The sequence below is a fragment of the Cynocephalus volans genome, chromosome 7, assembly GCF_027409185.1.
Source record: "Cynocephalus volans isolate mCynVol1 chromosome 7, mCynVol1.pri, whole genome shotgun sequence".
In the NCBI taxonomy this organism is placed as follows: domain Eukaryota; kingdom Metazoa; phylum Chordata; class Mammalia; order Dermoptera; family Cynocephalidae; genus Cynocephalus; species Cynocephalus volans.
Genome location: NC_084466.1, coordinates 495497 through 523074, shown reverse-complemented (window position 1 = coordinate 523074; position 27578 = coordinate 495497). Strand labels below are relative to the sequence as shown.

At 51.9% G+C, this 27578-nt stretch overlaps 1 protein-coding gene across 5 annotated transcripts in view; it reads right to left on the bottom strand.

The window, feature by feature from the left end:
* The window catches only part of RASA3 (RAS p21 protein activator 3), a 148551-nt gene that overhangs the window by 75683 nt on the left and 45290 nt on the right, over positions 1-27578 (bottom strand). For 3 of the 5 annotated variants that reach the window (XM_063101983.1, XM_063101985.1, XM_063101986.1), the window contains exons 2-3: positions 22261-22378; positions 2884-2987 (exon numbers count right to left, since the gene is read on the bottom strand). The exons of 1 other annotated variant lie outside the window; for it this stretch is intronic. In XM_063101983.1, the coding sequence (XP_062958053.1) occupies positions 2884-2987; positions 22261-22378 (222 nt within the window). The remainder of the gene's footprint in view (positions 1-2883; positions 2988-22260; positions 22379-27578) is intronic. One more of the 5 variants, XM_063101987.1, reaches the window with a different exon arrangement.

The following is a 27578-nucleotide window of genomic DNA, read 5'->3' as shown; positions in this document are numbered from 1 at the left end:
CCCACATAAGTTTTCAATTTTTAAAAATTTGTTGCTAATAATGAAAAAACAAGATTCTCCAGATGTTTTTGAAGAATTAGATCTGGCCCCTGAGGCCACATGGGAGCTCCCAGTGGCTACCGCACAGGCCAGCACAGCCTCTGCACTGCCCTGCCCCTGATGGCGTCTTAGCACCAGGCCAAGGGAAAGACTGTCGGAACTAAAGCTCTCTCTTTCCTTGCTGCCATTATATGGTCTTGCCATCAAGGCCAGGACATGAGCAGAATGCAGGGGGAATTTACACCAGATCTCAGCACACAGGAGCTGATTTCATTCAACGATTTCACTGTTGAACACAGATTAAGAAATAAAAGTCCTGCCCTATATCGTATGAACATCCACAGGCTACCGACTGCCCTGACAGGACATTTGGGCTCCAAGGTGGACCTCAGGTGTCCTCTCAGTGGTTGCAGTGACATTGGACTACAGCATCTGCCTGTGGACGGCAGGAGGCCAGCACACTCCACATCCCTAGGTGAGCTGATGCGGAGGCATGCCACTCAAACAGGGTTAAGACAGGCAAGAGATGAAAAGAGCAAGCTACAGGATTGTGGGTACAGCAACGACAATCTCTAGGATTAGGGAAAAAGTCTGGGAGAAACAAAGTCTCTGAGAGTGGGAGCCATCTAGGATCCCGAGCACCTAAGACCACCTGGCTGATCACGGACACTCGATAAATATTTGTGGGATGGATGACTAAAGTAGTGAATGACACTAATTTAAAAACAACAGAGGGTGTGATGGTGGAGAGAAAACAGGTGTGTTTGGTCTCTTGCTCTTACACTTTCTCTGCTTATGTCAACACTACATGCATGTGTCTTTGCATATGCACATACTTAATCACGCATGAATTATTCCTTCAACACACCTAACATGTGCCAACCGCTTTCCAAGGAATGAATAAATGGGAAAATCCCTGTCCAAAGGCTGCATATGAACACGCACACACAATAACCAACACAGATGACTACCTGCAGTGGACTGAATTATGTCCCCCAAAACTCATTGAAGCTTGAATTGTGTCTCCCAAGTTTCATGTATTAGAAATGTAGCCCCCACTGTGACCATTAAGAGGGTGGGAAATCCTATTATGGTCATTGAAAGGTGGGGCCTTGGAGAGGTGACTGGATTGTAGGACCGTGCAGTAGTGAATGGATTAGTAATGGTGGTCAAGAGCGTGGTTCTGAGGGCCTTAAAAGAAGAGGAGAGTCTGTCTGTCTCTTTTGCTCTCTCTGCTCTCTCTGCTTCCACCATCCTGCAACGTGAGACCCCTGGGTCACTGTCACCACCACCAGATGGACTGTGGACTTCCCAGCCTCAGAAACTGTAAGCAATAAATTTCATTTTCTTTATAAATCACCCAGTTCCAAGTATTTTGTTATAAGCAACAGAAATAGACAAATACACGACCCCAACATCAGTTGCTGACAAGCTCCAGGGAAAACAAGGCAGAGAAAGGGGTGGAGATGAGGGGCCAGAGACATGGTGGTGTGAGGAGTGGCCACAAGGTTGTGAGTGACGAGTGAGTGTTCGGTCAGGTGTGAGTGTGAGTTGGGATGTGGGGAGGGAGGGGGAGGGGAGGGGGGTGGGGGAGAGGGGGAGGGAGGGGGAGTGGGGGTGAGGAGGTGGGGAGGGAGGGGGAGGGGAGGGGAGGGGGAGGTGGGGGGGAGGAGGGGGGAGGTAGGGAGGGAGGGGAGGGGGAGATGGGGAGGGAGGGGGAAATGGGGAGGGAGGGGGAGGGGGAGAGGAGGATGAGGTGGGGAGAGGGGAGGAGGAGGGAGAGGGTGAGGTGGGGAGGGAGGGGGAGGGAGGGGAGGTGGGAAGGGAGGAGGAGGGGTGGGGAGGGGGAGGGGAGAGGGAGGGGAGGGGGCGTGAGGTGGGGTGCGAGGAGCTCTCACATCCCCTTCCCCCTCCTCTCGTGCACAGGGCCCCTGTGTCACTGGGGTGTGGTCCTCCTGGGCGGTGGCTCCGTCCCTCTCCCCTCCGGGTCCCACCAGCTTCCCCATCTCTTCCCCTCCCCATCCTCTTCTGGGGAGCAGCAGCCGGGGGTCAGCCTAATGCATCCAGCGTCCTCCTGTCTCGAGTCTGTGACACCTGAGGAGTGAGGTCCTCCCACTGTGGGTCCTGGGTGTGTTCACAGACCAATGCCTCCATCCCATTACCTAAGGCCGGCTCTACAGTGGGGGCCGGAACCGTCCTGGGGCCCCGCACCCCACGAGGCACCCCTGCCTCTTCTCACACAACCATCTTTCTTAAAACCAGATGGGAAGTGGGGCTCAGAGACACAGGTGGCTCAGCTGGACTCTGGTCCCAACCCTCTCACCGGCCACCTCCCCCCGCCCACCATCCCCAGCCAGCCCTTCCCTGTCCATACCGCAGAGGAGAGACGGGGGTCAGGGACGGGGCCCCCAGAGGAGGTGAAGAGGAGGGGCCACGCGGCTCACCCAAAGTGCCCCCTGCAGACAGGCCCCGGAGGAGCCTGTGGGAGTCCTCTGGGGACACTTAGGGGGACACTACACCCTGGCTCAGAAGCCTCCACCCCGCGTGTCCGGACCCATTGATGTGAGCTCTGGGTGTGAAGCTCTTCCGCACACTGTTAGGGACTAGGGAAGCCACCAAGGTGGAAAGACACAGGAGCCATAGACGCGGGGCCAGTGAGCACCTGGGGCTCTTCCACGGCAGGAATGCCGACTCCGAGGCTGCTGTGCCCACACAGGACGCCCAGGAAGGCTCCAGACCACACGCACTAACACCCCTGACTCAGAACACAGTCCCCACTCCTGCCAGAATGAGGCCCAGCTCAGAGGAAAGGCAAAGTGAAGAAAACATTCATCTAGTACCTACCTATGATGGAATCCCTCCGGAAAACATCTCTATCGAAAATGTAAAATGACAGGTGACGAAAACTCCGGGGAATTTCACAGTAAAAGTCTTCTCCATAAAAGGGGCTGGAGAAACAAACAAAATGCTCATGGTTAGAACCCAGGCGGCAGCGCGAGCGCCCTCCAGGCACATGCCTGCTACTGCGTCTTTCAACGTTCCACGGAAACCCTGCACTGTGCTCTACCTCTGAGACACGCAGTCACAGTCTGGACTGCAAAGGACCCTCGTGGAACTGGGCCTCATCTCAAAGGCTTGTCATGATAAGCAAATGAACTGGGAACATGGCTCAGCTGACATTTAACACAGACTGTGGCCATGAGCAAGAAAATATCTGCTGCATGTGTCCAAGGGTAGCACAAATACTCCAGACTGTGAGATGCTTTGAAGGTAACTGTTTTGGGGAGGGGGTGGCAGTGCTCACTTTATGCCTTAAAAGTGAGACACAGTGTTCCAGTTCCACACATAGCTCCTTTTCCCCCAGAGAGCTGGTGCAAAATCCCACCTGAGTGGCCATCCTGGCTCCTCATGGGACAGCAGCCCCCACCACAGCCGACCCTCCACAGGGACCTGCCCACGCCTGAGGCACCTGCAGATGCAGCAGGACCACAGGTTGAGACTGAAAATAAACTGCAAACTCTAACGAGGGGCAGCAAGCCAGTGGGCTTTGTCCTTAAACAAACCTCCCCATTGTTCTGGTCGGGCACAGGCTGGAGTTAGAAAACAGAGTTCATTACACCAAAAGTGACACCACCTGGACCTGACCGGCGTTTAGGAAATCGAGCAATTACTTCAGTACATGCACACCTACAAATGACTCAAAATTGAAACAATTCCATCTTCAGGAAGCTTTATGGCTAAGGTCCAAACTATGAAACATTTAAATTGTTCAAGTAAGAACTGAAACGGCACATGTCATGTTTTGTTAGAAAGCAGCAGGAAGGTAAATGGAGCTGGGGCCAACATGTGTCTATGTGCCAAAGATGACTGCAGACCCACCTCTACCACACACCTGATGCAAGAACTAAAGCTATAAACCTCACAGAGGAAAACACAGGCAGCCTGGAGGTGGTAAAGCTTTCCTAGACATGATGCCAACAGCACAACTGCTAAAAGAAAAAAAAAGATAAATCAGACTTCACCAAAATTAAAAACATTAAAAGCGTTTATGCTTTAAGAGACTCCATGGAGAAAGTGAAAAGACAGCCTGGGAAAAATATTTGCAAATCAGTTATCTGATAAAGGACGTGTATCCATTAAGAGAAAGAACTCTTGGGATTCAATAATAAGATGACAAATAATTCAATAAAAAAAAGGCAAAACACTTGAACAGATACATCTCCAAAGAAGACTGACAGCCAACAGGCATATAGAAAAATGCTCAACGTCACCAGTCTCCGAGGAAATGCAAACTGAACCAGGACATATTGATAGCACTTTGACACGACCCCAGACGGCGTTGCCAGCCCACCCTGGCTCTAGAAAGGAGAGTCTGGGAGACCAGATGAAACCCACCTCTCCCTCTTCAGACAACTTTCACTTGTCTGCTTAAATTGTTTGAGCATTTTGGATACAGAGAAGTATCCACCTAAATACAACAAAAACCATCATTTTATCTTTCAATAAAAGCAGAATGCCGACAGACTTCCATCAGTAACAGTTTCCTAGTCTAACAAATGCTTAATAGAATTTCAATTACTTGAAACATTTTCTCATTTGGCCTTTTCACTGGGATGAATCTTCCTTCGATTTTCCTGCATGTACGCGGTTCCATCTGGTCACTATCAGTCCCTGATGCCAACAGACCCGACAGGATAGCGATGCCCTGGGCTAGCCTGGGGTTAGCTACAGCTCTGCAGCCCACTCCCCACATGAGACGCTTCCTCTCTCAGTCCCTAATTATCCTCTGTAGGAGCCTCACGCACATTGTGAAGGCCAGTGGCCCAACCCACAGGAAAACCCTCGGAAGCTCCGCAGGAAAGAAACCCAGAGAGTAAGAGGGTCAGAGTGCACGTGGGCGTGAGTGCTTTGTGTGGCCCTGTGCGTGTGCATGTGTGTATGCTCATGGGCTGTGGCCACGTGTGCACGTGGGCATGTGTGTGCCCTTGGGTGCATGTGCACACGGGCGTGCCTGTGCCCGTGGGTGTGACTATGGTTGTGCCTCTGCCTCTGGGCACATGTGGGTGTGTGTGCATGTGCGTGCACCTGTGTGCCCACACACATGCAAAGGTGCAAACAGCTGTGCACACACCCCTCGTGGTACAACACTTTTGTAACATGGAGCAAGGCCTGTCTGTCTCCCTTGTCTGCTGTGTAGAAACACAGGACACACGTCCTCCACGTTCAGGCCCATGCGCACTCCGGCCAGAGACTGACGCACTGGTGACCCATGAGAAAGCTGTGCTCCTCAGGCACCACCCCAACACACAGGAAAAGCCACCATCCACCTTTAAACCCCTTAAACAAGGGCTCGAATTAATACTTAGTTATAGCTTTTAAAACCATGAAAAATCTTCTCTGTATTCATGTGCCAACCTCCAGGGGAACCAGCGGAGGCAATTTACAAAGCTGTGGTGCTTGAACGTGCTGGCGCCAGCAGGATCCACCCCGGGCCCTGGTGCTAAAGTCCCCATGAGCCGTCTCCCGGGCAGAGGCTCTAGGAGAGGTCCCGCAGCCTCCCCCAGCACCACAATGAGGGCCCTCAGCCACGGCAACCATGCCACGTCCAGGACACCTATGGTCACCACCCAGACGAGGAGCTCAGGAGGAACAGAAAAGCAGCTGTGGGCCTTAACTCGAATCTGACACCAAAAGAGGGAAGTCAGACCTTCACTACATTCAGACTTCTGAACAGCGGCCAGAGAGCTGTGCTCGCACGAACAGGGCCAGCCCAGCCTCCGTGGCCCACGGCGCCCCAAAGGCTGATCTGCCCTGAGCAGTGATGGCTCCAGAGCCCCACAGCCCTTGAGGCGCGCCGGGTTACACGTTCACTGAGGCCGCCTGGTGCCATCTCCCTTGCAGAGCCCCCTCCCCACTGGCAAATGCAGGACCCACAACACGGATCTACCTGCCTCACCCAGGGCAACAGCGGGGGAGGGACTGGGATTAGGCTTAACCACGTGGACAATGCGTGTACAATGAGTGGTGAGGTGTTGGGAATGACGATGGCAGAAGCACGCAACACACACAGCATTTAACCCTCACGACACATCATCATCCCCCAATCTACAGGGAGGGAAACTGAGGCACCGAAAGGTTAGGTGCCAGCCCAGGGTCACGGATGGGGGCAGAAGTGGGGTAAGTGGGATGTGAGCCTCTGCTCAGCTTGGCTTCCCGCCTCCGTCAGAAGGCAGCTGCTGACAAGCAGCCGCCACGGCTGGCCACGTGCCCCTCCAGGGCGGCCCGGGCACGGGCTCCCAACCCCTGCGTCACCATCCTTTCTGCGCCATTCAGCTCTGCTTCATCTCTTCTGACGAGGGCTCTGAGGACGTACGGACTCCAGTGCTGGCTCACAGCCATGGGACACCTGTGTGGTCAGAGCCCTGCTGCTCCTGCCCACCTCCCTGACAGACAGCCGGACACAGCGTCTGGTGCAGGAAGCGGCTTTGCGGCGCACCCCCCCCCCCCCCAGCAAACTCCCTGCATTCAGCCCTGGAGGGGAACGCAAGTCGTCCATGGGACGTGGATGTGCCCAGACCCTCACCACAGTTCTCCCACACTGGCAGGTAACCAAGCACATGCTTGCTGGGACCTCGGGGGCTCCTGGGACAGTCTCGGGCACACCATGGGGTGGGTCAGCTGCCTCTCAGCTCCTGGGATGAGACGCTCAAACACCTGTGGACTGAATGGGTCCCAGGATTCCTATTATGGTTTAGGACAAGCTCTACTGCTATAAACTGCTTTTAAATTTAGAAAGAACCCGTCCAGTCGTCTGTGATGGTCTTACAGCTTCTGCTGCTTCTATCTCTTCCTTTTTATTGAACAGGTTTCTCATTTATTTATCTATTCTAGGTGCCTCAGTTTCCATCAAAGGGTGTCAGCATCCCCGAAAGCTCGCTGGATCCTACCACACGTCCAGCCAGCAGCCACCGCTGAGGGCCCCACGGCTGAGCGGAGTCCCACGAGAGCAGTGACTGGTGTGGGGCCCTCGGCCGGGTGGTGCCGGGGATGCCACACCTCACCGTGGCTGCCGGGCCTGGCCAGCCCTGCCTTTGGGGAGGAAACGCTCCACTTGCAGCCTCCACCCGGAGGAACCTCCTGAGAACCAGCTTCAAGACTCTCCTCCTGCATTCACAGTCAGGCTCCCTGGGGCTCTTTTCAGAACCTGGTGCTTAGAAGAGCTTCAGTCTCGGCATCCCTGGTCTTCACCTCCTCCTGAAGAATGGGGCTTCACGGTCAATCATCTTTCTGTTTCTGCACTGGGCACTGAGAAGCCTGGAGCCAGAACTGAGACTCAAACATAGGAGATGGGTCGGCATTTTGTCTTGCATATGATATGGTTTTTTCCAGCCTTTCCTATTACTTATTTCAATGTTTTCTCTCCTTATTTCATGTAACTTTTTAAATGTGCACTTCACTACTTTACTTCCTGTAAGTCATCTCAAATCTCTCAGGAGAAAAGGTGGGACTTGATGTATTTATTGAGCAGTTACTGACAGAGAGAAGAGCGATCAGACACAGGAAACCGTTTCACACAACAAGAAAGATACACAGGTTTCCCATCTTAGAGGGTCTGCGAGGGGCGGCGCCTGCGTGATTTGCACAGAGGATGGGAGGGAACTCGGGAGCTGAGGCTGAGGAGCCCCCTGTGGCAGGAGGAGCCAGCAGGGCAATTGGGAGGGGGAGTTGTGCTCATGTTATTGGGCAGCACAGGAGGGTCTCAAGGAAGGCGTGACAGACACAGATCTATACTCTCAAATACATGGCTCATTCAGCTTTTTAGACCTGTGATTTCTTTGTAAGGACTAAGACGGGCGATTTGGGGGAGAGTCAGGCCTCTGGAGACAGGAACCCTCTCCCCAGCGGGAGATTCTGCACAGAGACAGCCTTCCCAAAACCTGAGGTCCACCTTACCCTCGCCAAGGAGGCCTGAAGAAACTCTTGAAGAATGCAAGACACCCCAAAAGAAAACTCAGGGAGGTTGCCGGGGGCAATTCTCCATCTTTCTGGGACGATTAAAAATCTGAGAATGAACCCAGGACTAAAATCCATAAAGCCTCCCACTGACCACATCCAGAAACTGGAAGAGCCTCTGACCGGGGGCAGGGGGTATCAGCCCGAGGGGGACCCAGCAACCGGCTTCCCTGGAGCACAGAGGCTCAGCTGGGCACCAGGGACCCCCTTCCTGAGGGCCCAGAAGCCAGGGCTCTAAAATCAGAGGCTAATGCTGTGCAGAAGCATGCGTGCTTCTAATGGCCGAAACCCTGGGAGAGGGTCCTGGAGGTCAGCGGGGGGTGAACAGCGACATCCAGGATTGGACATTTTCTCACTCTCTCTCCTCACTTGCTTGTTCATCGAGTTTAGCACCAAGGTCAGAAGAACCAGAGCTCGAGCCCCTGCCTGGCCATGTAGATGGTGTGTGAGGGAGTGAGGGTCCAGAGGCAGTCAGTCAGCTCCAGGTTGGCCCACAGGGCTGCTGCAAGTGTTGTCAAGGAAACTCAGGTCCTCAGCCCATGCTAAATGAACTGTTGTTCTGACATCATCACCGTCAACACTCCTAACAGGAAAACAAACTGGCCAGGACGCACAGCTCACCCACTGGACGATCCTTCCATGAGCCAGACGTCCCATCCACTCTCCTCTGTACACTGCCCAAGCTGTGCTTTGCAACCCGGCGACCACTAGCCACATGCAGCTATTGATGTCTGAAGTGATCAGATATAAATCATATGTAGAATTCAGTTAGTTCCTCAGTTGCTCAAGAGCCACCTGTGACTAGTGACCACCGTACTGGACAGAACAGAAAGGAACCATTTCCAGTTTTGCAGAAAGTTCTATTGGCCCACGCTAGTCCTGGAGCCCAGGGACTGTATGCATGTGAGGTCCAGACCCAACTCCACCTCCTTCACTCTCCAGCAAGGCCATCCACATCCAGACCAGCGCCCAGGCCCTTGCTCACTGGCCCCAACAACTCTCCAGGCCCTGCCCCACTCCAAGGACTATCCGAGGGTACAGAGGACTGTACCCATCAGAGCCCACAGGCTCAGGCCCCTGCAGCTGGGTGGGGTCTGCAAATCAGCAGCTGCAGAAACAGATGGTCCTGTCCCTTGGGGAGCATGGATACATGTTTCCCCAGCCCAGAGTTCTCTGGAACATATGTCGCAATGGAACCAAAAATCCTTCCATGGCCAAGACCCTTTACGGATAACTTCCCTAGGCCCTTTTACATGCCTTCACCTGGACAATGCAGTCCTGGAGGAGCCGGAACCCGAGGCCCCTGTGATGAGTTGCACCTCCCCATCCAATTCAGCCCCGGTGAGACCCACACAGGCCATGGGATGTCTGGCCCCCACTGGATGACTTTGGAAACAGGTAAATGTAAGTTTTAGAGACAAATCACAGAAGCCCATCCAAGGAGAATGCAAATATCCACACAGGCCCTGCCCCAGGGGACGGGCAATGAAACCAAAGAGGAAAACTTCCAGAGAAAGTCCAGAGTCCCAGTGACCTGGTCGGAAGCTTAGTCTGTAAGGACTGCCCCTCAGCCTTGCAGGACACGGTCCTCTCCCTGTGCATCTCTCTGGTCTCTGACCCCCAGGACATGCGCTCTGAGTGGTGGGGGCTGGTTCCCAGATGTGCACAGCCGGACACACACCTCTCAGAAGGCCAAACTGACTACCGTCCTTTGACACTTTTAAGCAGCCCTGCTGGCCTGACTCGGTGGACCCAGAAACTGCAGACAAGCTGAAGGCTCATCCTCCTGTGGATGAATATTCAGGCTGCTAGTCTCTGTTCTACACGCTGGGAACAGCAGAGCATGAGGAGGAAAGGCCCTGGCCGTGGGGCTCATGCTCTGGGAGGGGAGAGACCACAAGCAGATGAAGTCACAGTATATCAGAGGACAGAAGGTGTGGGGACAGGAGGGGCAGCACCATTTTCTGGGACAGGTGCTGGGAAGCCTCACTCCAGGTAGAGCCAATGGCAGGTGCAAAGGCCCTGGGGCTACAGGGCTTGTGTGTGTCAGGACGAAGAAACAGGGAGGCCGAGGGGCTGGACAGAGCACAGGGTCAGGGGCAGCCAAGGCCAGGGGGTGGAGGGCATACATTTCAACATACTGGCCAAGTGGACACAGGTCCACAGGCTCAGGTGCTGGCCAGCAGAAAGGTGGGCTGTGTGCACACAGGACAGAGCACCATCACCTCTGTGAGCACGGGTCAGCCGCAAGAGCAGCCCAGGATCTTGTGTGGCAGACCAGGAACCTAAGGATCACTTAAGCCATTAACAGGATGAGTTTTCCTGCAGACACGGTGCCATGAGGCAGCTCTGGAGAACAGTGGGCCGCACAAGGCGTGGGGTCCACACAGGACCCATGGACATTCAGTCCTAGCAGGGCCAAGACTGTCGGGAGCCAGAGGGACAAGATGCCCACAGGTGACTTGGTACAGAAGGACCAGAACAGGAGCCAGCCCCTCCCTGTTCGTAGTGGGATGAGATGCAAGACAAGGAAGCAAGCTGGAAAACCACTCCAGGCACGAGCGGGGCTGCAGTTCAGGAACACGGAGCACCTGAACTCGGCACAGGGCCTGAGAAATAGCTGGAGAGGCTAGCTGCACCGTAACAATCAGCTCAACTCTAGATGCCTGGAGGAGAGGCAGCGGCCCACGCCATCCCCAAGCCCAGGGTGTGGGGAGAAAGGGGTGGGCGGTCACCGGGAGGACAGGCCAGTCCAGCCACTGCCCCCAACTGCCTGCACACAGAGCTTGGATGCACCGTCCACTGAACAGAAACCGAATCTGCTTGCCAAGGCATGGAAATCACTCATCTAAACTCATCTGCATTTTTTTTGTTTTTCCAGTGGCTAATATTTCTAGAAATGCCACAGGAACGGCAACCATACCAACCCCAACTCTGCTGTCCTCACCAGCACCCACCGACAGCCTGGCCCCCACCTTGACATGGGGCTCTGTGGGGATTAGGTCTCCACGTGGAACTGTTTTTACTCTTATGGCTGCAAACCAGAGGTATTTTTTTGCACCATGTCTTGGGGGTCAGCTGTGCCTCATCTGTTTCCCCACAGTCAGCACATACAAGTACACCCCAGGAAGACATTATTTTTCATAGTAAATTGATCCATACTTAGATTTATGTGCAGATTTTTAGAAATTCCCTGTGTTTCTACTCCTTTGCAATCTGAATTTTGTTTGCTTTAAAAAAAAAAAAAGGACACACTCATGGGAAACAACATTTTAACTAAAGACAAGAAATTGATTTTTTTTTGAGTGAAAATCTACTGGGGGGGCTTATATTGTGAAAACAAAATTAGACCCACTAAGTTGGCTATAATAAAAAAGACAGATAATAACAAGCGTAGGTGAGGATGTGGAGGAATCCTAATCTAATACACTGCTCTTGGGAATATAAAATGGCGCAGCTGTGCCTCCAGATGTCAGACACAGAGCTACTGTATGGCCCAGCAATTCCACTCCTAAGTACATTCTCAACACAGATGAATACGTGTGTCCACACGAAAACTTACACATGCATGCTCACAGCATTATCCATAGTAGACGAAAAGCAGAAACAACCCAAATATCCAACAACCGATGAATGTGTAAACTGTGGTATATCCAACAAAGGAACAAAGCTCTGACACATGCTACAATGTGCGTGAACCTTGAAAAGATTAAGGGCAAGAAGCCAGACACAAAAGGGCACATTTTGTATGACTCCATTTATATGAAATGCCCAGAATAGACAAACCCATAGACAGTGCATTAGAGGTTGCCTGGGGCAGGGAGGAGGCCGTTGACAGGAAACGGCCATAGTTACAGGGCGTGGGTTCCTTTTTGAGGATATGAAGATGTTCTAAAATTGATTCTGAATCCATTTTAAAACTCTCTGAATGTACTGAGAAGCATTTGCTGTGGTTCGAGTATGGTTTTTCCCCACCCAAACTCATGTTGAGGTGTGGTCCGCACTGTGACGGCGTTGGGGGAGCCTTTCAGAGGCTCCCAGGACCTGCCTCATGAAGGGATCAATCAACACCGTCTCTCAGGAGTGTGAGCTCTTCTCTGTGGGCCGGATGAGTTCTCATGGGAGCAGGCTGCCTCTCGTGTCTGGTCCCTCCCCACCCGCCTGCTTCCCTTCCTGGTTCCCTGCCACGTTGTGACGCAGCATGGGGACTTCACCAGAAGCCCCCAGATGTGACCCTGCAACTTTGGACTTCTCAGCCCCCAGAACTGTGAGAAATACTTTTTTCCTCTATAAATTACCCAGTCTCAGGTATTCTGTTAGAGCAACACAAAATGGACTAAGACACCACTGAACTGTACCTCTGAAATGAGTGAATTGTACAGTGTATGAATTACACCTCTGTAAAGCTATTTTTAAAATCCAAAATTTTGAAATACATAAAGATGTCAGAAAGTGAAATCTGGAATTAACATTCTAGAATATATCCTCCTAGAGTGTTTTTACTCTAAAGATATACAGATATATACAGCAATTTCTATTATATACAGACATAAAATAGAAATAGATACAGATATATGTCTATTTTTAAATAAGTGGGATTACATTGTACTGTATCCCAACATATACTCAGCTTATCCTTTCACACCATGCCGTGACCCCCTTTCCACATGAGCTCGTGAACATCAGAGCCTGGGTGACAACAACCACAGCCGCTCAGTCCGAGTTCTGCACAGCCAGGACAACACCAGGACAACACCAGGACAACGCCAGGACAACACCAGGACAACACGCTGATGTGTGGACATCTGCACCGTTCTCTGATTACTCTTGTGGAATAAGTCCCTACAAGTGGAACTACCAGGCAGAAAACATCTGCTGGGCCAAGGCTGTTGGAAGGGAAAGCCACAGAACCCTCCAGAAAGTCTGGACCAATGTACACCCCCACCACACCGTGCCTTATCACTGTTTCCAAACTTCGATAGACTGATGGCAAAAACAAAATCTGCTTTAATTTGAAATGTTCAATTACTGGTGAGGTTGAATGCCTATCATATGTTTATGAGCATTTTTAAGTTTAATTTTCTCTTGAAATGCCCTTGCCCATTTTCTATTAGAACGCCCATTTTTCCATATTCTTTTCATGCTCAGGATATTAACCCACTGGGATCTTACCAATTTGTGCTGCGAATTAAAAGCCAAATACCCAATTCACAACATATAAGGAATACCTTTTTAAACTAAAAACACCACAAATTGATTAACGACTCTGTCATCAGTGGGCAAGTATGGGCCCATGATCCACCAATCCCGATGTGAGCGCCACCAGAGCACCTCCCCCCGATGTCCCTCGGCCTCAGCCACGTCCCTTCTCAGGTAGAATGGCTGATGCCCCGGCCTTGTGCAGGAGCCACAGGCAGGGAGCAGCAAGACATGGCCACAGCACAGTCACTGGAGGTGACGGGGTTGAGGCACACAAAAGTCACCCCACGCTGTCCACAGATCTCCCCCTCCTCAGCACAGAGGACTGGACAGGCTGGAGGGGTTGCTTCCCTCTGCCCAGGCTCCGGTGTGGCCGGGTGCGCCACAGTCCCATGTCCCCGGGTCTGGACGGCCCGTCCTCCGCCCATCAGCAGGAGAGTCTGCACTGTGACCTCCCTGCACAGCAGAGTTTAAAGCGCGTTTTCTAAGGAAATAGGGAACTGGGTGAATGGGAGGCCAGGGCTCCCCCGCCCCTCATGGCCTGTGCTGGACAGCCCCTCTCTCTGACACACTTGAAAGGCCCGCACCGCGGGCCTCCCTGCCCTTCCCGCCAGGCTGGCTCTGTCTCACAAGAGGAATGCCCTGCCCAGGGCCATGCGCTGCCACAGGGCTCCAGAGCCCTCTTTCCAAATAAAGGAAACCCGTGCCTAAAAGGACCGGCTTGCCTTAAATGCCAGGGTCTGTCACGAGGAAGCGAGTGCTGCCAGCAGCACCTGCCTCCGAGGCTGAGGGCCAAGCTCTCCTTCCCTCAGTCGTTACTGGAAGGGACTCAAGTGAAGTTTCACAAGGACAAAGAAAATCCTCACTCAGGGAACAGCTGACCTCTCACAAGGGAAGCCACCTGAGAGGAATTCCTCCTCCTCCTCCCAGAGCCCAGAGAAGTGGGCTGGCAGCCTCCTCTGGACCCGCAGAGAAGCCCCCGCTGCCCTGCAGTCACGTCCCCACATCTGCTCGGGGCAGCCCCGCCCCACACAACACTGCTCATGCTGCATGAACGCAACATTAGTCATGAGAAAGTACACGTGCATGGGTCCCCAGCTCCACACTCCAGTGCAAACGCCTGCATCCATTTCCCAGCATCTGGGGTGGGGACGCAGGGGCCAGGGACTTGGGGCAGCAGGAGAGGTCGCGTGACAGAGATCAGGGAGCCCCAAACCACATCTCCTGTGTGTCGTCTCTGTGCTCCAAAGCCTGAGGAGCCATGGATTTGTGGCTCCCAGGAGGAACCCAGGACCCACTTCAGGAGCCGGCAGGTAGGAAACAGTTCCCCAGAAGACACCAGCCGTGTTCTGAGCGGCTCAGCGGGCAGCTACCAAAATGTGCACAGAGTTAAATCATTAACTAAAAGCTGGATTAAAATTTCATTACAACAAAGTTGGACTCATATGTCCCCAACAGAGGAGTTGGGAGTGGGGGACTGCTGGGCTCTCCCAGCCCATGGTGCTGCTGACGTCTGACTGTCCACGTGGCCTGTGGCCACACCCGGCAGGGAGAGCTCACCAATGGTTCCAGAGAGGAATCAGACAGTGCAAGCCCACAGTACTCAGACACAGGGGACCTCTGGGGCTCCTTCTGGGTTCTGTGTCTGCCTTCCCTCAAGCCCCCAGTGGCACAGCCCCACGTCTGTGACTCTCATGACAGATGCCGCTTCCCGCCGGGTCTTAGCCTTGGCACTGGGCTCTGCCCCACTCACAAGCCATGGCCTGAATCATCCCACAGCAGCGCCCTGTAGAGAAGGGGCGACTCCATGGAGGGAAAATTGCTGTGTGACCCAGGAAGTTCGGGATGAAGAAGTGCAAGTGCCAGCCAAGTGCCCAGTGCCCACAGCCCCGGTCCCCACAGATCCAGGATGGACGGACCTGAGGGACGGTGGCTGACCCTCTCCCGGGTGGAAGAAAGTCTGAGGCCAGGGCATTTTCTCCTAACGTGGGCAGCAGCTCCCTGCCCTGGGACCTGCATGTCACTGTCACCAGCCAGTCACAGCCCAACACTCCAGGCTCCAGCAGGAAGGTTGCAGGGCCTCCCTGTGGTTTAGGACGGGTGGGGTCGTTTATTTCGAAATGCTGGCAACGAGCTGTGAATCTTCAAACCAAACCCAAAGACATGGTGGGTGGAGCAGACTGACAGTGCGAGACTCCCGGCTGCAGCCTTGTGTCTGCAGCCTGAGCGTCGCTGCCCAGGACCCCAGCATGCTGGCAACTGGAGCACGGAGAGCCCAAGGGGGACCCAGGCATGAGGACGAGCAGGCAGGTCCAGGCCACAGCGGGTACCAGGCATAAGCGGGAGAGCTCAGGCGGGAGAGGAGTCAGGAGCTGATTCTGCTCCACCTGGACCCGCAGCCTCATCTCCTGGTCTGCCTCCTAGCACTAAGGCCTACCGGCCACCGGCCCCACCTCTCCGAGGCTCAGTTTCCCCACGCTACAGTTAGGGTAACTGCCAGGCTGTGGCACCCAGAATGTGGAGCCTTGGCACTCTCCCCTCGCCCCGTGCACGCCCTACAGAGAGATCATGAGCCCTCAAGTCCAAACTGAAGTCGGCTGGTTCTGCCACAGCCCAGCCTCGATGCTCCAAGTGACCCAAATACTTAGGAGGAGCCACAACCAGACGCAGCCTGTGTGGCCCCCGAAATGTTTCAGGAGGGGTTGTCAGGGAGGGCCCAGGGCAGGGGAGAGGTGCTGGGAGCCCTGGGAGGCCGTGGCCAGCCCAGCCCCGTGAGGAGGAAGGGAGACCGTCTGGCCAGGGGAGGCCTGTCTCCTCCACTCCTCAGGGACCCTCAGCGCAGCCCCCATGGTGGGCAGACCCACAATCTCTCCCACAGCATCCTGGCCACACCCAGGGACCAGGAGGGACCTGGCAGGCACCACACCGCTGAGGCACCCCTACAGGGCCTGGGGTGACTCACTGCATGCAGGAGGCGCTCCATGCTGTGGAATAAAAGCAAACAGACTCTCGCGATTAGCGGCCTTCCTGTGGAGCTAAGAGAACCCTGACACAGGCGTGCTCCTGGGCTTCAAAGAGAAACCGAAGGACACTCGGCCAAAAGGGTCTGAGGCAAGACGCTGGGGGGTAGGGCAGGTTGTCAGCTGTACAGAAAGGACCAGGGCCTCTCTGACCGGACACTGGCGCCGTCCCCAGGACTCTGGCCACCCCAGGAACAGGGCTGACCTGCCTTGTCTTGCACACTCAGAAGCGCTCCTTCTACCCGGTATGTCCAGGCTAATGACCAACACACCTCCCAGAGTCTCTGGCATGACCAACTCTGCAGCTCCTGCCGACCACCTTCCCCATCGACACACGTAGCCCCTGACCATACACAAGGCTCTTAAGGAGAATAAGGGCAACTTGGGGCCCCAGACAGAGGGTCACCTCTAAACTCAAAACCCGCCACAGGGAAGGAGCAGGCTCCCTTTCCCTATTCCAAACCAACACAGGGCTGGCCAGTTAGCTCAGTTGGTTAGAAAGCCAACTTGTAACACCAAGGCCAAACCAACACAAAACCCACCCACAGAGGTCCCAGGAAAACTATCATTTTGAGAAGCAGCACAACCTGGAAGACCCCAAAACTGAGACAGAACAGTCTCCCGCCAGGAGCACCCCAGGACTGAGAGAAGACAGACTCCCACCTACAGCACCCCAGAAGAGGGCAGATCCCGTCCTGGAGCACCCCAGGACTGAGAGAGGATGGATGCCCGCCTGGGGTACCCCAGGACGGAGAGAGAGGACCCCCCATTACAGTAGGTATGGAATGTTCTAGGCCTTACTGTGGTCTGCATTTGTGTCAGATTTTTTTTCAAGCTTTAACTTGAGAAATTAGAGAAAAACATAAATGTTAGGACAAAAAATGTGACTCGTAAAGTCTTGTAATTTCACAGTGTTTTCTAAGTCAACAACTGGTTTTTAATAAAAGTGAGAGATGAACAGTCCATCTCCAAAACCACCAACTTCCTCTGGTCCCTTTCAGTTCTAATAACTTCTGAAAAACCTCGGAAGTGTTGAGATCCTTCTTGGATCAGTCATCTCTACCACACAGAAGTACTATTTTCTGAACAATCACATCTTTCAGTTCGCAGAGAGAAACTCTCACACCTGTGGCCCGACCAAACACAGAACACAACCACACACAGAACACAACCAAACACAGAACACAACTACACACAGAACACAACCACACACAGAACACAACCACACACAGAACACAACCGAACACAACCAAACAAACACAGAACACAACCAAACACAGAACACGACCAAACACAGAACACAACCAAACACAGAACACAACCAAGCACAGAACACAACCAAACACAGAACACAACCAAGCACAGAACACGACCAAACAAACACAGAACACGACCAAACAAACACAGAACACGACCAAACACAGAACACAAACAAACAAACACAGAACACGACCAAACAGAACACGACCAAACAAACACAGAACACGACCAAACACAGAACACGACCAAACACAGAACACAACCAAACACAGAACACAACCAAACAAACACAGAACACAACCAAACACAGAACACAACCAAACACAGAACACAACCAAACACAAAACACATGTTCATCTGCCTCGGCAGCAACAGCAGAACCGAGACGCTGTGATTTTGCTCCTTAGTCCAGAAGGGTTGTCTTTTTACTTTATTAACTTCTCATTTTATGTAAAAAGAAAAAGAAAAAAAAAAAACATTTACAAAGAAAAGAGCAAAACATATTGGCAGTTATGTCTTATATATTCGAGACCATTTTGGGTGCAATGACGATTGTTTAACAACAGGGATCTTCTAAGAACACAGCTGTGCCCCCGCCTTTATCACTCAAGCACACGGAACCAGCTCCTGCACAGACAGCCCTTCAGCTCACGTGTGAGGGGCTGGGACAGGGGCTGGGCCCGCGACACAGAGCGCAGCGGCCGCCCGGGGCGCTCCCATGTGCTCTCCCGTTGCTGCTCCTCCAGACACGGACGCAAGTGAAACCCAGGGAAGGAAGCAGGCGGCTCTGCAGAGGACAGGCCCAGAGCCTCGCCAGGCGCGGGCTCAGATCAGGAACCTCGCGGGAGCTGTCCTCACAGACGCGGCTTTGTGGAGTGGCAGACGTCGCCGCTGAGGATGAAAAAAGCATGAGGACACGGACACTTCGTGGAATATTCTTGGGAATGACTGGACTGACCCAGCCCTTAAGCCATGTCCGGCTCTGCTGTGTGTGTGGCACTGACTGCTCCTCAGGGCTCAGCCTTCCCTTTCTTCTGGGGCAGGGGCGTCACCTTGTTCTGGAAGCAGGAGGTGGCCCCTCCCAAGGAGGTCACAGGACGCCTCCAGACAGATCCGTGTGCACTGGGGCGGGAGCCGTTTCCCTGCCGATCCCATTTCACAGCCTTTACTTTCAGTAGTTAAGTAAGCAAATGATGCTTTACCATTTGAATGATAGGAAATCTTTTTCTAAAAAGTTAGGGGTGTGAATGAAGCTCGCTCTCAACATCGGGAAGATAATTTTTCTAGCAGGACAGAAGGGACAAGCCAGGGAGAAGGGGCCCATCCTCCCAGACGTGTCCACTCTGAATAAATCTGCGACAGCCGCTACCTCTCCACCTCCACGCCCCACACTAAAGGTCAGGAAAAACGGGGAGAGGAGGACACTCGTCGCTGAGTCGGAGGCAATGCCGGGCAACGGCGAGCCACACTCACCCCAATGCTGCCCGCAGAGCATGACCGAGGGGCTCCTGCGCCGGCTCTGGCTGTGGGGTGTTGCTGGCCCTGTCCCACCACCCGCCAGGCTGTGAATCCACAGCCTGAGAACACCCTCAGGCTCTTCTGAGTTCAGAGATGCAGACAGGGCTTCTTCATTCTCTACAGTGACTTTGCCAAATGAATGATCAAATTTAAAGGTAATGCTGACCCTGGAGGGAGCATGCTGGGGAGACTCAGGGATCCGGCTCCTGGAAGTCAGCGCCGTGACCCAGGGTGGAAGCAGCAGATGGGTTCTGGGGTGTGGTGGGTGTCAGCTGCCACGGGTGGCGGGGACAAGCCAGCTCCGCCTGACCTTTGTCTCTCGGGTTTCTCCATTTCTCCCCATGCGCACAGCCACCATCTGAGCCTGGCCCTTCCCTCTCTTGACTAGGCTATCGCAGAAGCCTCCAGATGGGCCTCCTGCCGCTGGGCCCTGTCCCCTGTGGTCGAGGCCATGCAGGAACACAAGTCAAGTCTCACCAGCCTCTTCCTGTGACTTTCCAGTATGGCCACACTTCCCCCCATTTTTGGAATTCTCATGAGACAAGTTTAGACATCATTAAACCACTCATGTTTTCCATTTCTTTGTCTCTGGGCTATATTTCAAATTTATCTTCAATTTTCCCTTCACCTATGTCTAATCAGGTATTAATTCATTCACTGAGTTTTTCATTTAAATCCTTGTATTTTTCATTTCTAGAAATTCTATTTGGCTCTTTTTCAGACTGGCTCGGTCATTCTTTCTGGTTTTTACCTGCGTGGAATGTGCCAGGCACTGCCAGCCCTGTGGCTCTGCTTCTGCTGCCTGTTGCTGCAATTGGCCCGTGCGCCTGCAGCTTTCCTTCCCCATGTACCTTGTGTATTGTCTCCTCTGGGCTCATGTTCTTTGGAACTTTATATATTGGAATTCTTTGAGACCTGGATTGAAGGAGATGATAGGATTTGCTTTTGACCGGCACATCACTGCCTTGATGGATGTGGAAAAACTACTAATCCAGGAGTACATTAATTTATATGCGTGGATTGCGGCCTCTGAACCACAGATGTGCTGTGCATTCAGGCTGCAGACTCATGAGAGAGCCAATTTTTGGTTTCAAATATCCAGCACCAAGCAGAGACAGCAATTTTCCTTGCTAACTTGTTCTGTGGGCTGGGTTTATTTATCGTTGCCCTGCCAGGATGGGGCAGTGCTTGTGGGGGCTCCAGCTTAAAGGGCCCACAACATGAACAGAAATGCACCCACATTTCTTAAGCTGGTGCTCTGTGCGGTGTGGGTGTATTTGCTTTTCTTTGCAGCCAGTTTTAACCCTCTGCTTATAGCACCCCTCCTCTCATCTGGCATATTAGATAAGCTCTTAATAAATATTCATTGAACTAATGAATAAAGCAATACACAAACAATCAATTCGCTTATTCACAGGCTCTGTCAGGAAAGAGTGAACGGGCCGTGAGGAGTCAGAGGCTTCGCATGTGCTGAGTACCCGTGTGAGTGGCCTTGCACGACAGCGCTTTAGGGGCCGCGCCAGACTCTGGTTGGCACACGGGCCTCCTGGAATGGACAGCATTGCTGCCTCAGTTTCTGCGCATGGCTTTCAGTCCCCTCCTGCTCCAGAAGCACATTTTCTAGGCCACCCAAGCCAGAAGCCATAACCTCTAATTCTAAACTTCTAATGTTGATTCTAAACAGGACGAGGGTCCGTGTGTCTCAGCCTTACCCAAAAGATGTTCCCGAATAGACACCCGCCTCCTAGCCTAGCAGCTTCATGGACCTGCCGGCGGAGCCACAGCTCATGGTCCCTGGCCTCCAGCATTGTGCTGTTTGAGGCAGAAAGAACTTTCCTCAAATGAAGCTGAGAAATGATTTTTGGAAGGCACGGTGACATTTCTTTCTGTTTTTCTTCAGTAGAAACCACCATCCCTAGTGTCATCTCCATCATCAGCCCCAAGAGACGCTCTTTCAAGCCTGACTCAGCTCCTGACTATATTCCTCAGGTGCAGTTCTCTTTGACAAATATTTCAAAGAATCTGAGTGTGCATTAAAATAGCACAAACAACTGTGATCACCCGGCCTCAGAGCAGCACACAGGAGTGGCACTGGCAGGGACGGTGCAGATGGGGAAGAAGGAGATGGTTTCAGCCTCTCTTGGGGCAGGAGAGCCTTAATGGTTTCCTAAAATTAAGTTCATTAAGTCATCAGAATGTGTTGTCTGCTCCCATGTAGAAGCAATATGCAAGGATATAATTCGTCTGCTAAAAATGTTCTCAGAATCAAAGTAGCTGTTTTGATGAGACCACACAACCCATAATTCTAAGCCCAAGGGTGGAGTCGCTGTCTGCCCAGAGTTGTCTCCTCTGATCCTCAAGCCACTTCATCATAAACCACGCACTCAGGAACAGCTTTCCGTGCTTCCCCCGGACACCAAACCTCTAATTCCCACCCACCTGCTGACACACTTTCTAGAAAGACATCTGCGGACTCCCAGTTCTCTGCTCAGTTTCCCTCTTCCCAGCCTCTGTGTGAACTGCTGCGACCACGAGGTGCCATCACGTCTTGCCCCTGTGCCCCAGCTCATCCGCATCCCGATGTCTGTGACAGCGCCCCTCAGCCATGCCCTTGACATACTGGGTAGACATCGCGTCTTAAGCCTGAAGAGTGATGTGCTGAGGTGTTCGTGCACGCTACACATCAGATGTAAGACATAAGAAGTGCTGGTTTTTCTTGGCTGACTGCTCTCTTCCCCAGATTATATCAATAAGTGTTTTCTAGGCCTCCTAACTCAGCTAATCGTCACCTCGAGGCCCATCTTATGTAGGCCTCTTTTGAAACACTTAAAGGAAGACGGAAAAAGCTTCTCAGATGCATCCCTTCTTGAGTCCTTCACTGGTGCTCCCGTGCTGCAGTGCACACTTCCCAGTTCATCTCGAATTACAAGGAACTCGGACGTGTCTAGGTAGACACACAAGTAGCTACACACGTGCACTGCTGCTCCCTCGTGCTTCCAGAGTCCCGGGCACAGTGAGCATTCAGGGACATGAGTTCACCTCCAAGAACAGAAGCTCACATCCTAGCTGCCCTGCAGGCCAGAGCCCCGTGAACACTCCTCCTCACTGAGACAAGCAACACGGAACACGGCAAGGGGACAGCGGTGTCCAGGATACGGTCCATCCCAAAGAAAACTGCACCAATATCTAATAAGGCAGCAAAGGACATTACCAGAGTGACTTTTCCACAATTTTGGTCCTAAAAACCTCCTCCTGGTCCAGGTTCACAGTGCAGAAGCAGTCCCTCATCTTGTTCGGCCCCGGGTAAGAGGGAAGGTTTTTGGCTTCACCTGAAAAGAAAAGGTAACACGTATCATCAGCTTAGCATGGAAATGTTGGTCCTCTCACTACCTACAGACACGTTTCCAAATAACGGATTGACTTTACAGCAAGGCACCGCTTTTACTGAAGTGCCTTCACTAGCTCTTTAGAGTCTTGGTTTTCTTGCTACCACAGGTGAAAACACTGACACAAACATCATTTCTGCTGCTGAAATGCAAGGTAACATGCACATCTCCCTCTACAGCAAATAGTGAAAGGAGGAACCTGCCGGCCTGGGGACTAAGGGTTATTTGTTTCACCCACTTCAGTCCCTTTAACTTCTTTAAATCTTTATTTAAAAATGAATTACACATAACATAAAATCTGTCATCTTAACGGTTGCTGAGTGCATGGTCCAGTGGTGCAGCACACACCCACACCATGCAGTCGTCACCAGCATCCACCTCCAGAACTTTCCATCCTCCCACACTGACACTCGGCCCCCATGAAGCACTAGCTCCAGGTCCCCCCCACCCCACCTCTGGGACCCTCCCTTCTACTTTCTGTCTCCGTGACTTTGACTGCTCCAGGACATCATATGGATGGAATCCTACAGTGTTTCTTCCTTTTGTGACTGGCTTATTTCACTTAGTATAATGTCGTCAAGTGGCTTCCACACTGTACCCTGTGATGCAATCGCCTTCTGTTGTATGAATAGGCCACATTTGCTTGTCCACTCATGCGTCAGGTCTCTTTCGTTTTGAATTTAATTTCATAGTATTAGATCACAGTTAGAGCAACAGTCAAGGAGAAGGACTCTTTTTCACTGGCAAGATTTATAGTTTATAGTTTATAGTTTAAGCTCCAACTGTTTAAGGTACACAGTGATTTGCCAGTTAGGAAATGTCCAAAAGGAGAGACCTGATAGGGTCCACGTCTTCCCTTCCACAAGCCCTTGCTCCACAGAGATACTCCCCAAAACAGAGACACATGTTTGGAGCCAGTGCCCACAGGCCCTGCAGAAAATACCTGCAAGGTCCCAGCTCCTCATCTGCCCCAGGTCTGTCCTGAGGTCACTTCCTCTGCTGGAAGCTCAGAGCAGGCACCAGTGGCAGGGTGAACTGGGGTAAGCAAGGATGAGAGAGCCATGCTTTTGGCACAGACAGCAGGTGCTTTGTGGGAGAAAAGCCTCAGACACACTTTCACCTCCCAAGAGACTTTACTGGTCTCTGAGACATTTTGATTCTAAAGGCATGGGCACTGGGTGTCCACAGGCATCAGACACAATGCAGGACAAGAGGGAGAGGCCCAGTACCCAACCACACCAACAACACACCAGGGCACACACCAACTCCTGCCAATTCCACTCAGGACCAAATTACCTTATTCTTGTTGAGGCTGGGGGGGGGGGGGGTGCGGCGGGGAACAGAGCAGAAGGTTCTCAGAGCTCCACCTTCAGAACCTGCACTGAATGCCCAGCATGCATCAAAGCAACAGTCACGCTTTCTTTTGCAAAACTCCACCAAACACATACATTATAACTCAGGAAAATTAGTTCATCTGAAAAGATGCCAATTTGCAAATTGGTGTGACAGAAACTCCAAAGGACAGAGATAAACTTGATTTGTTTGAAGCTTTTTAAAAACTTTTCATTAACATTATTAACTTGAGACACTGAGTGAAGGAGAAGTTAACAGCAATCCTTCCACACCACATGAGTGTTTTGTGTCAATAAATTTTACTTCTGATGCATCAAAGTGCTTCCTAGGGTTTCTAACAGCACCAGTCTCGTGTGCATGTGGCCACTTCCACACACAGGCCGAACACAGGGTTTGCCTCTCTGGGCCTCAGCTCTTTCAACTATAAAAGCAAGAGAACACACTAGCTCTAGAAGGCTCCTCCAGCTCTGAGACACTCAACAGGTTCTGGAAATTTTTATTTTGGGAATCATCGATGACTATCAGTTGGTTAAAATATGTGTGTGTGTGTGTGTGTGTGTGTGTGTGTGTGTGTGTGTGTGTGTGTGTGTGTGTGTGTGTGTGTGTGTGTGTGTGTGTGTATGATAGACAGATATATATAAGATAGATATATGAATGTTTTCTTTTAGCCACTGTTATCCTTAAAACACCCCAACATCACAACTGTCCCAGGACATGCCATCTTTACTTGGGTTGAGCATGGTGAAAGCTCACCCAATCTGGCAAGAGGCACGTGAGTCTGAGCCAAGCTTCAAGTCAGCCTTTAAATGTCAAAAGGCAGATTTTCTGAAGGCTGCCCCAGATGTGAAGGTCCCACATGCAGGTCCCACATGCACACACATGCACATGCTGGGTGTGTGAGGAATTCACAGGCACAGAGGGAAAGAATGTGGCTCGGTGGGCTTCTCCAGAGAGCGGGGGAGACTCGCAGATGACAGCTGCGGTTCCAGGAGCAGATGCAGCCTTCTTGTCACTGTGGCTGCCACTGCACACACCCAACATGTCTGAAATGGCTTCTCAAAAGCTTGACTTTTTCGACCTTCCAGCTGACACCTTGATGATGTGAATTAGGCTTTCCATGTTTCTCTTTGGATTTTAAGTGTTCTGTTTTGTTTTCAACAATTAAATGTAGACATTTAGCCACAAGTTCCTGAGTTTCTTAACAGAAAAAAAATACTTTTTGGAAGTCCTATGGGAGATGGTCTTTGATAGAAAATACAAAACTGAGATTTTGTTCCTGTTTATTATCCAAAGAACCTCAAAGCACAAGCAATAGTAGTTGACACTTCTCTTAAAGGCAATGACTGTGAGGGCGGAAGAGGACACACCCTCTCTGAACAACTTGTAAGACAGACGATTAAAAATGTTAAAATGCCAGATTTGTTTTGCTGGTTTTAATGCAGCCAAACCCATTCCTCCCCACCCCACATGCCTGGATCCAGACTGCTGTAGAAACACCAGAGAGCCAGCTGGTCACCCTGAGCCAACACAAAATAAGCCACTCAGACCAGGAGCTCCGGGAGCACACCCAGCACCCGGCCCTGGGCTACGTCATCTGCCTGGGTCCCTGTGGCTTCACAGCCCCACAGCTGACTGGGAAGTGGGTGCCCCGCTCCCAGGTAGCCATTTCTTCTCCACCCAAGACAGGACGTTGTTTCTTCCACCTTGATTCCACACGCCACAGGCCAGAGGCTGTTTTCCCTCCTACTTGCATATTATGGTGCTTTTCTGTCTCTCAGAGGAAAAGAACTTTCTCTTTTCTAGCACATGCAGATGTTCACACAAGAAGGTGCAGCTGGCCCTTGGTATACACACAGTAGGAACTGAACTATCTGTTAAGGAACGAATGGATGAATCAATGACTACAAGGTAAAAAAGGTGAACTCTGGGTTCACTCTAAGAGCCAAATAAGCAACCATTCCCACAGACCCTTCCTCCTGCAATCACGTCTCTTGGATGCACGCTGTCTGTTCCCCGCCCGTAACTGCCCACGAATGGATCTGACAAAGACAGCAGGCATGGCACCTGATACCATCTCTGAGAACCTAGTTTATTAACAGGAGTAAAAGGCAGCACTCAAAAAATAACAACATAACCACCATAAAACAGCAAAAGCCCATCTCTAATCACAGGTATCAGGCAACGGGTTAGGAAACAAAGGCCTGGTCTGACAGCACCGTTGCTCCCAAGTCACCCTGGAACAGTTCACATGCCAGGGCAGGGCCTGCAGCTCACAGCAAACCCCACTGTGAAGGCAGCTGGGGTCCCACGTTGACCTGGAGAGAGGGACGAGCCCGTGTGGATGCCCTGCCGCCTGGAGAGGCCCTGGAAGGTCTCAGTGATGCGCTGGATGTGCTCCAGGTGCTGAGTAAGGCCTGTCTGGAAGGACACAGCCTCGGACAATGCCCCGCACCCTGAGAGGGGACGTCAGGGGCCTCAGGTCTTCAGACCCTTCCTCGGTGCTGCCCCTGACCCTGGGCAGTGAAGAGGCGTCTCACCCACATCACCTCCGGGAACGAGGGCCAACTCCCGTAGAAACGTCTTGGAGTGAACACCACAGATGCGCTGGAATCTACTGCGTCCACAGAGCTCTGGAACTCTGTTCTTTCCTACATAATACACAGTGTTTTCCACCTCAACTACAGGCACCCAAGCCTAGCGCACTAGTCCAGAAATACAAGCCCCTCCAGCGATAAGGCCCAGCGGCCTACAGAGCTGCCGCTTGACTGTGCTCAGTCTTGGGCAAGCCTTTTAGTCATTCTGACTTGAAACATTTAAATGGGCCTAAAAATTCCGTCAGCCGATAGCACATGATAACAACATAGACGTGTTTCCCCCAAAGAACAGTTTTATGATTAAAATTCTATTTCCTTGAATACATTCACTGCCTTACTATTTTTGCTCTACATTAAATAGAAAACTCCATAAAGCTGGATTAGGCTGGATTTCTGAATTGCACTCTAAACAGCCTCCTGAACTGCACACTGACATACAAGTCTGGAAAACGTGGCGTCAAGCCGCCTGGACCCCGTGGGGCACCATCCAGCCACATCATCACAAGCACCGTGGACTTCTGCTCCTGGAAGGTGGGTGGTGCGGGAATAGCTCCCTGCAACAGTTTCAGATTTCCTCCGATTTCCACAAGGATGCACAGCACATTACAATATGAAAAACAAGTATAAATAAGGTGGTTTAAATGGGCACAAAAAGTTTGAAATGCAGTAAGAGGAAGGAAAATCACATCTATCCACCCCAACAAGTGAGTCAGTATTTAATAGAACTGAGTTTCCAGCAGCTAAGGTAGAAATGGAAATACGGTGAACACAAAACTCTAATGATTAATTAAAAAGTGAAACATACCAGTCCTCTAGGAGGAAAAAACCATTCTAGAACAACTTCATTGACCGACGCCTAACACAAAAGATATGAAATGATAGATCAGGCACGTCCACAACAATTTTATAAGAGATACAGGAACACGCTTTGTCAAGAGAAGGGGAAGCAAGACGTAAATTAGAATCTGAGATTTCTCAGCAGGCATCTATTGATTCTGGGCTAGAACTTCACTCACTTAGAACCAGCATTTCCACTCCTGACCCTTCATCACAAAGCCAGGCTCCTGAGGACATCGGTGCCTAGGAGTCCAAGGGTCACACTCTGCTATGAGGCCAAATGACAACAGCAGAAGCAGCAATGACCAGCCCCTGACCACAGCCCCAGCCCACGCCCCCCCCACTCACACACGCAGATG